The 15571-nt window shown below is 51.3% G+C and overlaps 1 protein-coding gene across 4 annotated transcripts in view; it reads left to right on the top strand.

Annotated features, from left to right (window-relative positions):
• IFT172 (intraflagellar transport 172) overlaps positions 1–15571 on the top strand; it is a 231338-nt gene that overhangs the window by 140420 nt on the left and 75347 nt on the right. For all 4 annotated transcript variants that reach the window (XR_012645170.1, XM_074991603.1, XM_074991602.1 and 1 more), the window contains exons 34-36: positions 12678–12787; positions 13089–13218; positions 13850–13948. Coding sequence is in view for 3 of the 4 variants with exons in the window: in XM_074991603.1 (XP_074847704.1) it covers positions 12678–12787; positions 13089–13218; positions 13850–13948 (339 nt within the window). In the remaining variant the exon portion in view is untranslated. The remainder of the gene's footprint in view (positions 1–12677; positions 12788–13088; positions 13219–13849; positions 13949–15571) is intronic.

Genomic DNA, 15571 nt, shown 5'->3' with positions numbered 1-15571 from the left:
ACCTGTGTCTTCCTACAGAGAACTACTCTTGCCCATTCACTAGTCTTCTCCTGATGACATGAAGCAATTCCAGGAGCTGTTTAGGATAGTAACAGTTAGCCAAGAAATCATATTAACAAAAGAGAAAAAGAAACAACACAAGCTTTTACAGAATCTACAACCCCCTGCAACTGCAAAAGTATCCCAACCACTATGAGGCTACACTGGAGGCAGCAGAGGAGGTCTGGAAAAACCCTGCCACAGCCACATACATCAACAAAAGGGATGAGAGAAAATACTTTGTTCCAGGAATGAGCATGGACTTTTTATTTTTGAACCTACAGCCTAACTTTCTAGTAATAGATGTTGCCAATCATAGAATAAAATCATCAATATACAAAAACATCTTTGCTGATCAGTAGCACTTTAAAGACTAACAGAATAATTTATTAGGTGGTGAGCTTTCGTGGGACAGACCCACTTCTTCAGATCATAGCCATATGATCTGAAGAAGTGGATCTGTCCCACGAAAGCTCACCACCTAATAAATTATTCTGTTAGTCTTTAAAGTGCTACTGGACTGCTATTTTGTTTTGATAGTATATAGACTAGCACGTCTTTCTCTCTCTTACTATCCTTGCTAATAAAGAACTTAAGTGCCTAGAGTTATATATCTAACTCTTGAGCACTATTAGCCAATACATTTTGATAATTATTCCAACTCCCTGAACTAATACCTCATCTGCTTGAGGACAAATGACCCATCCTAAAAGCTATAGTTCAGGAAGGCCACACTACAACAAAACATAATTGCAGATGGCATTGGACTTAGCTGATACACCAGCCAGAGCCATGGCCACAAGGATTACTTTGCAAAGATCATCATGGCTTCAGGCAGCAGGTGTTCCAAAAGAGCTCCAAGCAAAGGTGGAAGACTTAACATTTGACAAAGTTAAATTGTTTGTGGCAAATACAGACACAACCTTACATTCTAGTAAAGACACAAGAACCACCTTGTGTACTCTGGGAATATATGTTTCCCCAGTCCAAAAAAGAAGACACACCCCATATAGTCCTACAAACCTTATTAATATAACGTCAATAAATCAAAAAGTCAGAAATGCAAAGCTCCAAATAACCACTGGCCTCAAAGGAACAGGTTTGAAGTTTTGGTTGAAGGCTTGTCCAACCTCCTATGCTCTCAAGTGCACAACTATGAGATATTTCACCACTGCCTTTGTCCCTTTTACCATTAGTGGACGTCAGTAACCATGGACAGATGTGTGTTAGACATAATTGCCCAGGGATACACTATTCCTTTACTCTCCATCTCCCCAACATCTCTCCCTTACCCATCCCTCTTCAAAGACCACTCCCATGAGGACTTACTATGGCTCGAAGTGCTACACCTCTTGCAAATGGGAGCCATCAAAGAAGTTTCACAACAGTACCAAGGGAAAGGGTGTTACTTGAACTACTTCCTAACAGAAAAGAAGATGGGGCTGGAGACCCGTCCTAGACCTACAGCCGTTGAACAAATACATTTGCAAGCAGTAAGTCAAGATGACCAAGTTGTCTGCTATAATTACTGCACTGGATGCGGGAGACTGGTTCACAGCCCTCTACCTCCAAGATGTTTATTTCCACATCGCTATTCACTCTGCTCACAGACACTTCCTGCACTTCACCCTCCGAGCACAGCACTACCAATACAGGGTCCTCCCATTGGGGCTTTCATCCGCCCCAGGGTATTCACTAAGATCCTTGCTCTGGTAGCTGCACACCACCAGAGGCAAGGCATCACCATATTCCCATACCTCAACAACTGTCTCCATCAAGGACCAGCTCAAGATATCACCAGAGCCAAGGTGCAATCCACAAAACATCTCCTACAATCACTGGGGTTCCTTATAAACATTGTCTAGTCGACCTTGGAACCCACTACATGCATCAAATTCATAGGAGTCAGCTCAACTCCCACAACTGCTCGAGCTTATCTCCCTATACAGTTCCACAAGTCTATAATGGGCTTGATATCAGAACTTATCATCAGCCCCACAGTTCCTGTGCTTTCATGCATTCACCTCATTAGCCACATGGCGGCCACTACTTATGTATTCTCCAATACTTGACTACATCTTCGCTGTCTGCTCATTGGCCTGTGCCAGCGTATACACCCGGCCGACGTCAAGTTCATGGATGAGTGTGGGTACCTTGAAAGGTAACCAAGTCCTTATGCTGGTCGGCCCAAGAACAGAACACTCTAGTTGGGGACTCACTTCACCCCGACTGACCAACCTATCAAATTACAATGGATGCTTCACTTCTTAGCTAGGGAACTTATTGCTGACAACATCGCGTCCAAGGTTGATGGACCAGAGACGAGAAGAGTTTACACATCAGCCTCCTCAAGTTACGTGCTGTTTTCAATGCCTGCAAGCATTTTCTGCCACACTTCCGAAACAAGACTGGCTGGATGCTCACAGATAACGCCAAGACAATGTTCTGTGTTAATCACCAACAAGGGACCCAATCACAATCCCTTTCTGCAGAGACCGTAAAGCTTTGGAACTAGTGTATTGATCACAACATCATCATCACAACAGCGTACCTGCTGGGCATGAGCAACACACTCGCAGATGCTCTAAGTCACCACATGTCCTTGGACCATGAGTGGGAGCTCCATCGCGAAGTGACCCAGCACCTCTTCCATATGTGGGGCCAACCAGCTGTAGACCTCTTTGCAATACATGAGCGCACAGTCAACCTGTGGAACTCCTTGCCCGAGGAGGCTGTGAAGGCCAGGACTCTATTAGGGTTTAAAAAAGAGCTTGATAAATTTTTGCAGGTCAGGTCCATAAATGGCTATTAGCCAGGGATAAAGTATGGTGCCCTAGCCTTCATAACAAGGGCAGGAGATGGATGGCAGGAGATAAATCACTTGTCTTCTGTTCTCCTTCTCTGGGGCACCTGGCATTGGCCACCGTCGGCAGATGGGATGCTGGGCTTGATGGACCTTTGGTCTGACCCAGTATGGCCATCCTTATGTTCTTATGTTCTTATGAGAATTCCAAATGCAGTCCGTACTGTGTGTGAGCAGGCAAAGGCACAAGTCTCTAGGTCATGCCTTTTTCCTCTCCTGGAATACTCACCTCTTGTATGCCTTTCCACCTATTCCTCTGATCACCAGAGTCCTCTGTAAAATCCAGAGAGATGGAGCATGAACCATCTTCATTGCTCTGGCATGGCCCAGACAGATCTGGCTTCCTTTAATTTCCCACCTATCTTGTCATACTCCTTACCTGCTTCCCTGCCATCCAGATCTGCTCTCCCAGAACAACAGTTCCCTTCTTCACCGCAGGCCACATACCCTCCATCTGACAGCCTGGCTTTGTGGATTCCAGAGCATGCACGCCAGTACTCACAGCAAGTGAGAGATGTGCTTTTTACGGAGCAGACGAGAAACAACTCAACCTATCTTTCCAAATGAAACCGCTTCTCATCCTTGTGCTCTGACAGGGGCATACACCCACAGAAGCCCTGCTGCATATGACCCTGGACTACGTGTTTTACCTAAAAGAGGTTCATCTATCATTCTCCTCACTCCAGATCCACCTTTTGGCAATCTCAGCCTTCCATTCATCTGTAGAAGGCTTCTCAGTGTTCACTCACCCAATTGTAAAGAGGTTCTGGAAGGACCTACAAAACATCATGCCTCCTTGCAAGCCTATACCCCTAGCTTAGGGGTGTCCTTCATGCGCTCATGGGACCACCATTTGAGTCGATGGTCGCTCCATGCTAAGCATGAAAATGCTGCTTCTAGTAGCAATAACATCAGTTTGAAGAGTAAGTGAGATAGCAGCTCTGACCAACTCTCTCCCATATATAGCCTTGCACAAAACCAAAGTTGCCCTACAGCCACATCCTGCATTTCTACAAAAGCATGCTCCCAGTTCCATATTAATCAACCTGTAATTCTACCTACCATCTACCCTGAACTGCCCACTTCCAACGTGGAGGCTGAACTGCACACTCAGGATGTCAGAAGGGCGATAACCTTCTGTTTATCGCATACAAGCATGCAAGAGCCAGCCCCACTCACCACCTCCCGAGTCCCGTTACCTCGCGAGCCCCTCAAGCGGATCAAATCCCGGCACTAATAATGGCCTGGTGATCTGTGCCACTGTCACGTACAGTTCTCCTTTATACAAAATCGTTTTGGTAAAAGATTAAAGTGTTTGGCCAATCAGACCAAAGGAAATGTGGGCATTTAGTTAAAAATGATACGGTGCCAAATTTAGGAATATACACAGGTGCCTGCTCCTGTACAGGTAAAATACCTAGAGAGGGTGTCAGGTGGAACTCACGATTCAACACAGTTACAGCATACTGGAGAGCAAATGAAGACAAAACAGGCAAGTTGATCAAAACAAATAAGAGTTTATTTGCTCTGTTGCCTGTATCTTTTAATCCTTCTGTTTGATTTCTCTCTTAATGTCACTGGTATCAGTTACTGTGTCATACTCACAAACATGGTTACATGAGATTACAGTTAGCACTTACACAGAGCTCGCCAAGCATGGCCCAAAGGACTGGCATTCTGCCAAGCTTTGTGTCAATGTAAAAGTAGCAAATCTTTTGCTTTTTCTTCTTGATACCTTTAACTAACCCTTAAGGTTGTTACTTTTCAAACAATCTAGTTGTGTAGATTCAAGGCCCTGCTACCTTTGAACTTAATTACTATAGTTAGCTCAGGTGGGGCGCCACTCCCACTTGAGGCTATCAATATAGTTAGCTTGAATGGGGCACTGCTCCCTCTCCATGCTATCAATATACATGTATTCTTTTCTCTAGTTCTTTATCTATGTTTCACTAACTTTTAAGAACACTATTTTTGATTGGAGTAAGATAACGGCATTAAGCAAATAAACCCTTCTTTCCTAAATATCCTAACTTACACCTAACTAAATAATATCTATTTATCCTTAGTCCTGTACTTACCCTACCTTATGTTAACACCAAACCTTTCTTATGTTTAACTATAAATTTATACAGTTAAGGAAATTAAAGTCTTTGTTGCTATCAAATGTTCAAAGTCAATAGCTGGACACAGATCAGAATAAAGGGTATGGGGGAACTGGGCCGCAGTTCTTTCGCTGCAGGGAGACCAGTTCCCTCGCTGTGGGCAGTGGGGCTCTACCGCCTCACACGCTGACAAGAGCGCAGTACCCCCTTAAAAGGGGCCAGTTCAACCACTAGCCAACAGGGGCAGGAGCCGCCCACTGCAACTCACATCTGGTTCTTGATGTCTGTTGTTGCTATTTAAATGGCGGGCGGAGACAAGGCTCAACACCGCTGCCGAGTGTCAGCTCTTTTAATAGGCAGACAGAGACAAAGCTCCACGCCATACGCCTTAGTGGTTTTCAGCTAGTGCAAATTCAGCTCTCTTCTTCTCTTCCTTCCTCCTCTTCTCTCTTCACCTGGATCCCAAGAAGTGAGCAGGCAGTGGGCAAATGAGCCAACTGGGACCCCGACCCTTGTACGGGCCGTCTTTTATAGAGCTCCTCCATTAATATTCATGAGGCTCAAAGTTCTGAACAGACCTGATTGAAGACTTAAGTCCTGTGGTCCTCTGGACTTCTAAACGTTCCAGGTGTATTTATTAATACAGGAGTTCATCATGATTCTATAGGTAGCTTGTACCATATTTACATTAATAGAGTGGTAAAGCTAGATTGTAACTGACCGTTAGGTGGCTCAAACGGTCATTCCCTCAATGTAAGTGAATGGATATGTGGTGGTTTGAAAAGTAAACACCATTCTAATAACATTTTTGAGGTAAAAGCTTCATGATTTGCCTGTGATAATCATGGCCACACATGGGAGGAGACCCTGCAATACACCTGGAGGGCGGAGACGTCAAAAACCCCCACTAAGAGATTTTTAACACTGTTAGAAAATCACAGAGGTTATTTTTATCTATCACAGAAAGATCAAAGGGATTGCCTCTGTCGGCCCGATGAATATCAAAGCTCGCATCTATGTGCATAGTGCACTGCTAGTCCATCCGAAACAAACCATGGCCGGTGTTTCTGAAGGCACTCTGCACAAGATCAGTAGCAACACCCACAGCCTTTTTAAAGGGAGTGCCCTTACAGGATATTTGTTGGGCAGCCATGTGGTCTTCTAACCACATGTACATGGCTCACTATGCATTGCAGTCCCATGCAGACAGAGATACGGCAGTAGGTTGGGCAGTACTGTACACAGTAGATGCACCAAATCAAAACCCACCATCCAACTGGGGAGGCACTGCTCTGCCATCACCTACCAGGGAGCATTTACGGGGACAGCACTGGAAGAGCGAGAAGTTACTCGCTTCCTGCAGTGATGATGGTTCTTTGAGATGTGCCCCCCATGGGTGCTCCACGTCTCACCCACTTCCCCTCTTCTCGGTGCAGTAGACAGAGTTAGGGCATCAGTGAAGCAACTGAGGAGAGAGCGGGGCTGCACACGCTATCCCTTGTGGCGTGAACAGCATGAGCTGGGTCAGCACAAGCAGAGCTCCGCTCAGCACTGCTCAGGAAGTCTCCGTGCTGTGGTGCTGAGTAAGACCAACGCCTACCATGGAGCGGCCACAAGTAAATGCATTCAAACAACCATCATCACAACACAAAGGAGTGACTTCTCTGTCCAGCTCACAGGCACAGCAGGAGCCTCAGCCAGGCTCCCTTTCTGCCAAGTGGCCCAGTACTGTTCAGAAAACAGTCCTGTTTGTCTGAACAGCTGCAAGCATGGCTGGGGGGGTGGCTTTGTGCACTGCCTTCTCCTCCAGCCAAATCTTGCAACTCTCATTTACCAGAAAACAGCCAATAGTACTTCTCCCGCCCTCCTCTGAGACTCACAGCTGTTCACAGGTGCATATGGCCTTGTAGCCAGCTGCTCTGAGCAGCCTGCCAAGTCATGGAAGGCAGGGAGCCTGTTGGACTGCTGGCCAGGAGTCAGACAGGTTATTGTCTCCTAGCCAGAGCCTGTCTCTGGCACCCTAGCCCTTCCCTCCCACTGTCCTCTGTGCCCCCACTCCTGCTCCCCTGCCCCATATAAACCAAACCCTCTGCTTTCACTCCTACATTCGTGTTCCCTCCAAGACCCTCACTCCAGTCCCTTGCCCCAGATCACAGCCCTCTTCTGCCGAGGTCACAGCCCAAACCCTTCCCACCCAGTTCGCTGTCCCAGGCCACAACCCCTTCCAACACCCAATCTCTCCTAGATCCCACATTCCTTCCTGCACCTCAGTCCCTTACCCCATGCTCCCTACTGCACCTCACCTCCATTCCAGACCCCACACCTCCTCCATTATATCACAGAATAGTGTGGGCCTTGGCCACTTACCGCATTTTTGAAGTGGCCTCACATCAAAAATTATTGCTCACCCCAGGATGAGGAATTCCCCATTCCCCCATTGTCCTCCCCCTGAGGACTCAGTTTCTGGTTCTGGGACCCACCCCTTTCCTTCCATTCCTGCCCCTCCCCCCCCAAATAGCTCAGTGTCTGGTTCTGGGACCCACCCCTTTCCTTCCATTCCTGCCCCCTCCCCCCCATGAATAGCTCAGTGTCTGGATCAGGAATCCTTTGTAACATTTGCTCTCCTCCTGAGTTGGGAACCCCCATCCCCATTCCTTCCACAGAGCTCAGTGTCCAGGCCTGAGTAGTTGTGGGTACTGTGGAAGTTGGTTGGATAGGGGGTGGGGTTGGATGCTGCCTCTCCAGGTATAGGTGTGAGGTGGTGGGAGTCCTGGATCAGGGGGCAGTGGGTACTGCCTCTCCAGGTGTAGCTGTGAGGTGGTGGGAGTCCTGGATCAGGGGGCAGTGGATAATGTCTCTCCAGGTGTAGCTGTGAGGTGGTGGGAGGCCTGGATTGGGGGGCAGTGGGTACTGCCTCTCCAGGTATAGGTGTGTGGTGGTGGGTGGCCTGGATCAGGGGGCAGTGGGTACTGCCTCTCCAGGTGTAGCTGTGAGGTGGTGGGAGTCCTGGATCAGGGGGCAGTGGGTACTGCCTCTCCAGGTGTAGCTGTGAGGTGGTGGGAGGCCTGGATTGGGGGGCAGTGGGTACTGCCTCTCCAGGTATAGGTGTGAGGTGGTGGGAGGCCTGGGTTGGGGGGCAGTGGGTACTGTCTCTCCAGGTATAGGTGTGAGGTGGTGGGAGGCCTGGATCGGGGGGCAGTGGGTACTGCCTCTCCAGGTGTAGGTGTGAGGTGGTGGGAGGCCTGGATCAGGGGGCAGTGGGTACTGCCTCTCCAGGAGTAGGTGTGAGGTGGTGAGAGTCCTGGATTGGGGGGCAGTGGGTACTGCCTCTCCAGGTATAGGTGTGAGGTGGTGGGAGGCCTAGATTGGGGGGCAGTGGGTACTGCCTCTCCAGGTATAGGTGTGAGGTGGTGGGAGGCCTGGATTGGGGGCCAGTGGGTACTGCCTCTCCAGGTGTAGCTGTGAGGTGGTGGGAGGCCTGGATTGGGGGGCAGTGGGTACTGCCTCTCCAGGTGTAGCTGTGAGGTGGTGGGAGTCCTGGATCGGGGGGCAGTGGGTACTGCCTCTCCAGGTGTAGCTGTGAGGTGGTGGGAGGCCTGGATCAGGGGGCAGTGGGTACTGCCTCTCCAGGTGTAGCTGTGAGGTGGTGGGAGTCCTGGATTGTGGGGCAGTGGGTACTGCCTCTCCAGGTATAGCTGTGAGGTGGTGGGAGTCCTGGATTGGGGGGCAGTGGGTACTGCCTCTCCAGGTGTAGCTGTGAGGTGGTGGGAGGCCTGGATCAGGGGGCAGTGGGTACTGCCTCTCCAGGTGTAGCTGTGAGGTGGTGGGAGTCCTGGATTGTGGGGCAGTGGGTACTGCCTCTCCAGGTATAGGTGTGAGGTGGTGGGAGGCCTGGATTGGGGGGCAGTGGGTACTGCCTCTCCAGGTATAGCTGTGAGGTGGTGGGAGTCCTGGATTGGGGGGCAGTGGGTACTGCCTCTCCAGGTATAGCTGTGAGGTGGTGGGAGTCCTGGATTGGGGGGCAGTGGGTACTGCCTCTCCAGGTGTAGCTGTGAGGTGGTGGGAGGCCTGGATTGGGGGGCAGTGGGTACTGTCTCTCCAGGTGTAGCTGTGAGGTGGTGGGAGGCCTGGATCGGGGGGCAGTGGGTACTGCCTCTCCAGGTGTAGGTGTGAGGTGGTGGGAGGCCTGGATCGGGGGGCAGTGGGTACTGCCTCTCCAGGTGTATCTGTGAGGTGGTGGGAGGCCTGGATCAGGGGGCAGTGGGTACTGCCTCTTCAGGTGTAGCTGTGAGGTGGTGGGAGGCCTGGATTGGGGGGCAGTGGATACTGTCTCTCCAGGTGTAGCTGTGAGGTGGTGGGAGTCCTGGATCGGGGGGCAGTGGGTACTGTCTCTCCAGGTATAGCTGTGAGGTGGTGGGAGTCCTGGATTGGGGGGCAGTGGGTACTGCCTCTCCAGGTGTAGCTGTGAGGTGGTGGGAGTCCTGGATTGTGGGGCAGTGGGTACTGCCTCTCCAGGTATAGGTGTGAGGTGGTGGGAGGCCTGGATTGGGGGGCAGTGGGTACTGCCTCTCCAGGTATAGCTGTGAGGTGGTGGGAGTCTTGGATTGGGGGGCAGTGGGTACTGCCTCTCCAGGTATAGCTGTGAGGTGGTGGGAGTCCTGGATTGGGGGGCAGTGGGTACTGCCTCTCCAGGTGTAGCTGTGAGGTGGTGGGAGGCCTGGATTGGGGGGCAGTGGGTACTGTCTCTCCAGGTGTAGCTGTGAGGTGGTGGGAGGCCTGGATCGGGGGGCAGTGGGTACTGCCTCTCCAGGTGTAGGTGTGAGGTGGTGGGAGGCCTGGATCGGGGGGCAGTGGGTACTGCCTCTCCAGGTGTATCTGTGAGGTGGTGGGAGGCCTGGATCAGGGGGCAGTGGGTACTGCCTCTTCAGGTGTAGCTGTGAGGTGGTGGGAGGCCTGGATTGGGGGGCAGTGGATACTGTCTCTCCAGGTGTAGCTGTGAGGTGGTGGGAGTCCTGGATCGGGGGGCAGTGGGTACTGTCTCTCCAGGTATAGCTGTGAGGTGGTGGGAGTCCTGGATTGGGGGGCAGTGGGTACTGCCTCTCCAGGTGTAGCTGTGAGGTGGTGGGAGTCCTGGATTGTGGGGCAGTGGGTACTGCCTCTCCAGGTATAGGTGTGAGGTGGTGGGAGGCCTGGATTGGGGGGCAGTGGGTACTGCCTCTCCAGGTATAGCTGTGAGGTGGTGGGAGTCCTGGATTGGGGGGCAGTGGGTACTGCCTCTCCAGGTATAGCTGTGAGGTGGTGGGAGTCCTGGATTGGGGGGCAGTGGGTACTGCCTCTCCAGGTGTAGCTGTGAGGTGGTGGGAGGCCTGGATTGGGGGGCAGTGGGTACTGTCTCTCCAGGTGTAGCTGTGAGGTGGTGGGAGGCCTGGATCGGGGGGCAGTGGGTACTGCCTCTCCAGGTGTAGGTGTGAGGTGGTGGGAGGCCTGGATCGGGGGGCAGTGGGTACTGCCTCTCCAGGTGTATCTGTGAGGTGGTGGGAGGCCTGGATCAGGGGGCAGTGGGTACTGCCTCTTCAGGTGTAGCTGTGAGGTGGTGGGAGGCCTGGATTGGGGGGCAGTGGATACTGTCTCTCCAGGTGTAGCTGTGAGGTGGTGGGAGTCCTGGATCGGGGGGCAGTGGGTACTGTCTCTCCAGGTATTGGTGTGAGGTGGTGGGAGGCCTGGATTGGGGGGCAGTGGGTACTGTCTCTCCAGGTGTAGCTGTGAGGTGGTGGGAGGCCTGGATTGGGGGGCAGTGGGTACTGCCTCTCCAGGTGTAGCTGGGAGGTGGTGGGAGGCCTGGATTGGGGGGCAGTGGGTACTGTCTCTCCAGGTATAGGTGTGAGGTGGTGGGAGGCCTGGATTGGGGGGCAGTGGGTACTGTCTCTCCAGGTGTAGTTGTGAGGTGGTGGGAGGCCTGGATGAGTGGGTTGTTGATGCCCCCTTATAATTCAGGAGGTTTCTGGTGGCACTGCTGAAAGGATCAATTCAGGGCAAGTTGGTTAGAGGCAGGAAAATTTACAACCTTAGACTGAGGGTCCTCAACTATAGGGCACACTGAAGCAGTTACAAAAAGCACTTCTCTGTGCCACGCTGGCTTTATGAAAGTCAGTCCCACCAAATTGTAACAGGTTATTCTGAGCCCGGGGCGGACAATAATTTTTGAAGCGGGGGGGGCAGTCCAAGATTTTGGTAAGTGGCCAAGGGTTGTACTTTTCTGTGGAGAGAGTGTGGGATCTGGGACAGAGACTGGATGCAGAACAAAACTTGGGGTATGGGACTGCAGTGCAGGAGAGAGTATGGGGTCTGAGAGGAAGGAGTTGTAACCTGGGGCAGGGGATTGGGGTACAGGGTCAGGGAAGGGGTATGGGTGAAAGGAGGGGATTTTGGCATAGGGGAGAGCATAGGAGGGGTTGCAGCATCTGGGAGGGAGTTGTGACTTGGAGCTGGGGAAAGAGGGTGCAGAGGGTTTGCGTGGTGACATGGGGCAGAAGATTGTCGTGCAGCAGGGGCTGTAGGGTCAAGGATGGGACATGGGTGCAGGAGAGGATTCTGACCTGGGGGTGGGGCTGAAAGAGGGGTTGCAGAGTCTGGGAGGGAGTTGTAACCTGAGGCAACAGCAATGTGGGCAAAGACGGAGTTTGCAGAGGTTTTGGTTGGTGACCTGAGGTGGTTAGGGTCATGATTTCTGTAACTTCACAAAAAAACAAGCAGAACAAGCAGTCCTGTAGCACCTTAAAGACTAACACATTTATTTATTAGATAATGAGTTTTCCTATTCATCAGAGTTGGAGTATGTAATGAGAATCTTGGGTTTATATAGTGGGGGGTGGGAGGAAGGAGGAGGAAAAAAAAGCATGGGGATTCACCTGTCATTAATACAGCTATTGCTAGTCTGAACACTCTCACAGAAAAGCTCATCAGATGTGGACTGGCACCATTCATTTGACTAACACAGTAAAATCTCTGCTATCCAGTCCCCTCCAGTGACCTGGGCGTGCAAGCTAATCAAATGTGCCAGATCATAGAGCAATGCCAGACTGTGGCATGCCATTTAACACAATGTGCCAGTTATCCGGGTGCTTTTACTGTAGTCTTGTCACAACAGGCTGGCCAAGTCTCCTGTTGATCTCTCCCAGCAACAAACATTTGAAATACAAGCACAGAAACACTCGTGTTCAAATACAAAAATGATACATGCATATGAGCAGTATAAACAGACTCAATGAATTGTAAGCTTGTCGTAGACCTCTTATTTATTTGGTACAAGCATATAATAGTGGTTGTATGTTCATCTCTTAATCCTATAATGTCATACCCCTCCACAGGTGTAGTTGTGGGGGAATGGGGGGTTGAATAGGGAGTAGCTATGGGTGCCCCCTTCCCAGGTGCAGCTGTGAGGCGGGAGGGGCAGGATTGGGAGGCTGTGACTGTCCCTCTCCCCAGGTGTAGCTGTGAGAGGGTGGGGGCAGGACTAGAGGACTGTGGATGTCTTCTCCCCAGGTGTAGCTTTGAGAGGTGGAGGCTGGATTAGAGGATCTTGGGGGGCGTCCCTGGCTCAGCCCTGAGTGCCTGGAAGCCTAGCAAGTAGAGCAAAGACCTTCCCCACTCCAACCCTGGTGTATTTGGTGCAGGAGGCTGGCATGTGGAGTGATGCCTTGCGGACCTGTAAGGAGTATGTCCCCAGCCGGCTGGAGGCGCTGCAGGAGGAATATGACAGGGAGGCTGCCAAGAAAGGAACCAGGTAGGCCCAGTTTTTTCAGCAGGGGGCACTGGGCTGACCCAGTGCAGGGATACCCAGAGCTAGACTGATTTCCTGCTCCCTGTGGTATGGCTCTGGCCACTCTCCTCCATGGGTTTCTTGATCACTAGCTGAAGGCAGGAGACAGTATCAACTATCCTGGTACTTGGAGGCATCTCTCTCTTCCTGCCTGTGTCTGCCTCTCCCTGCATCTGCAGGGCCCCTTTCTGGGCCTGGCTGTGCCAGGATTCCTATGCCATCTCACAGTGCTAAACACTGACTCGCACTCTGTGTTGTCCTGCAGAGGCATGGAGGGCGTGCTGGAGCAGGCCCGGCAGTGGGAGCAGGCTGGGGAATATGCCAGGGCTGTGGACTGCTATCTGAAGGTCCAGGATGCCAGTAACAGCCTGCTGGTGGAGAAGTGCCGGCTGAAGGTAAGACCTGGGCCCTTGCCCCTCCTCTGGTACTCACTAGCTCCCCACTTCAAAGAGACATCATGACCAAACTCCAAGCATCTCTGGAGGCTTCAGGCTGACCAAGACCGCAGAGATGATCTACAGGTACCAGTGACCCTTTTAGGGCAATGCCCCAAACAACTGCATCCTCTGGTACTCGGGCCAGTGTTGGGCTTTCCCCAACAGGGCCCCTCCTCACCTATCTTGGAGCCACGGACCAGCTCTCTCCCTGGCCTGGCATGCCCCCCAGATCTCAGGGCCAGGGTCTGGCACTCTGCAGTGGAGCCTTGCCCCTCAGTCCCTGGACCTGGCTCTCCCGGACTGGGTCCTTGTCCCAATCTTGGGATCAGAGATTGGCTCTCTTACAGGCAGGTTCCTGCCCCCAATCTCAGGGCTATGGCCTAGCTCTTCCCAGTGAGTCCTTCCCCTGAGATTTGGGTCCACATACTGGCTGTTTCTGGGAGTGCCCTTCCTCCCAATGTCAGAGCTAGGGTCTGGCTCCCTCAGGAGGACGTTAATCCCCAGCCTTGGAGCTGGGCCATAGCCTCTCAACTGGTCCCTTCTCAGACAGCTCCCATCCCTTCCACCACTGATGCTTTTTCTTCTGCAGGCAGCTGAGCTGGCCATTAAATTCTTGGGCCAGCCACGGAGTGTGGAGGTAACAAGGCTTGTGGGACCCCAGCTAGTGGCCATGAAGAAATACAGCATGGTAAGGACTGGCAGTCAGTGCAGCTGTGAAGAAAAGGAGGTGTTCATGTCAGTGGAATGACATGTTCCGTCCTGAAGGTGGGTCTGTAGGAAAGAGGGTAACTGCTGCTCTTGCTGGGGAAGAGAGATCAGTGGAGCTGGGCTGCAGCTGCTGTTCTGCAGGGTGCTTTGCACATGTCCATTCCACTTCAGGGTATGCATCCACTGCACTGGACAGTTCTTCTTTTAGTGGTCTCTGCTGGGGTAGTGCATGCCCTGCATCTGACGAAGCGGGTCTTTGCCCACAAAAGCTCATGCTCCAAAAATCTGTTAGTCTATGAGGTGCCACAGGACTTCTTGTTGTTTTTGTGAATACAGACTAACACGGCTACCCTCTGATATTCATCTGCCTCATGCTTCTGAACAATAATAGCATGAAGGGCAGAGCTGCCTACAACGCCCCTCAGTCCCTCCATATCATCCATAAGCAGTAGTTAGAGCATGTTGGCTTGCAACTGCAAATTCTCCCTTTAATCGGAAATTTTCTTCCTTTCTTGTATTGTCTAAGAGTGGTATCCATGAGCATCAGATTAGTGTAGGTTTTCTGTTCATTATCTTGCAGCATGAGTTTCTCTTATTCCCAGGGTTCTAACGCCTGGTACTGGGAGTGCCTCTGTATCTGGAACTTAAGCCCTGTGTTAATTGCAAGAAATCTGTACTGCTAAGTGACACTCATTCCACTGTGAAGTGCCACACTCAGGGTCACAGTCAAGACAGCTGCCAGATTTGTAAGTTCTTCTTTAACTGATGTCCCCATGGGTGCTCCACTGTAGGTGCTGGGCTTGTCCCGGCGCCACAGATCAGAGACTTTTCCAGTTTTATCCAGCCGGTCTGCTCATACGCTGCTGCTGCATCTCTCCGTTCACACACTTTTGATCACGTGCGCAGACCAGCTCAAACCAGTCCTTCTCAACCATCCCAGGCTTCAGACAGAGCCAACTGTCTCTCTGCATTTTGAAGTCATGACACTCACAAAACAACTTCTTTGTCTACATATATACGTAGTTGTTGTTCTTATCTTTTGTCTTCAGTTCTGCATTGTTTTCCTTAAGAAAAATAAAACCTGTTACCTACAGTTAAGTTTCTCCATAGTTATACTTGAAGTTACAGTACATTTCTGACTTATATAACTGACCATGCCTAGCTCACAAGGCTTTAAGAAATGTGAATAGTGCTGCGAAGCCATGCCCGCCTCAGATGGTCATTCCAAGTGCATATGCTGCCTGGGAGAGGGTCATATCCCTCAGAAGTGCCAGCATTTGTTCTAAACTAGTGGCCAGGGCACAGTGCAATCATGAGATGCACCTCAACATGATCTTGTTGGATTAGACCCTTCAACCCTTTCCTGAGACTGCAAAGGGACTGGAGCAGCCCGAACATAAACGCAGCGATTTCTCTTCAAGGCTGTTCGCTCTAAGAAAGCCTAGGCTTTGCCAACCAGGTTATTGCCTGCCCTAGTGCAGGGCATGCCTGATGACACAGTAAAAACTGTCACTACCTCTCTGAGTTCTAAGAGAACTGGGAGCAGCAAACCACCAAAGCCTGTGTCGCAGCACTGAAACCTTTGGGCTTGAAGGCTCCGCAA

This window comes from Carettochelys insculpta, chromosome 3 (assembly GCF_033958435.1).
Source record: "Carettochelys insculpta isolate YL-2023 chromosome 3, ASM3395843v1, whole genome shotgun sequence".
NCBI lineage: Eukaryota > Metazoa > Chordata > Testudines > Carettochelyidae > Carettochelys > Carettochelys insculpta.
Note: the sequence above shows the minus strand (reverse complement) of the source record. Positions and strands in the feature narration are given on the sequence as shown.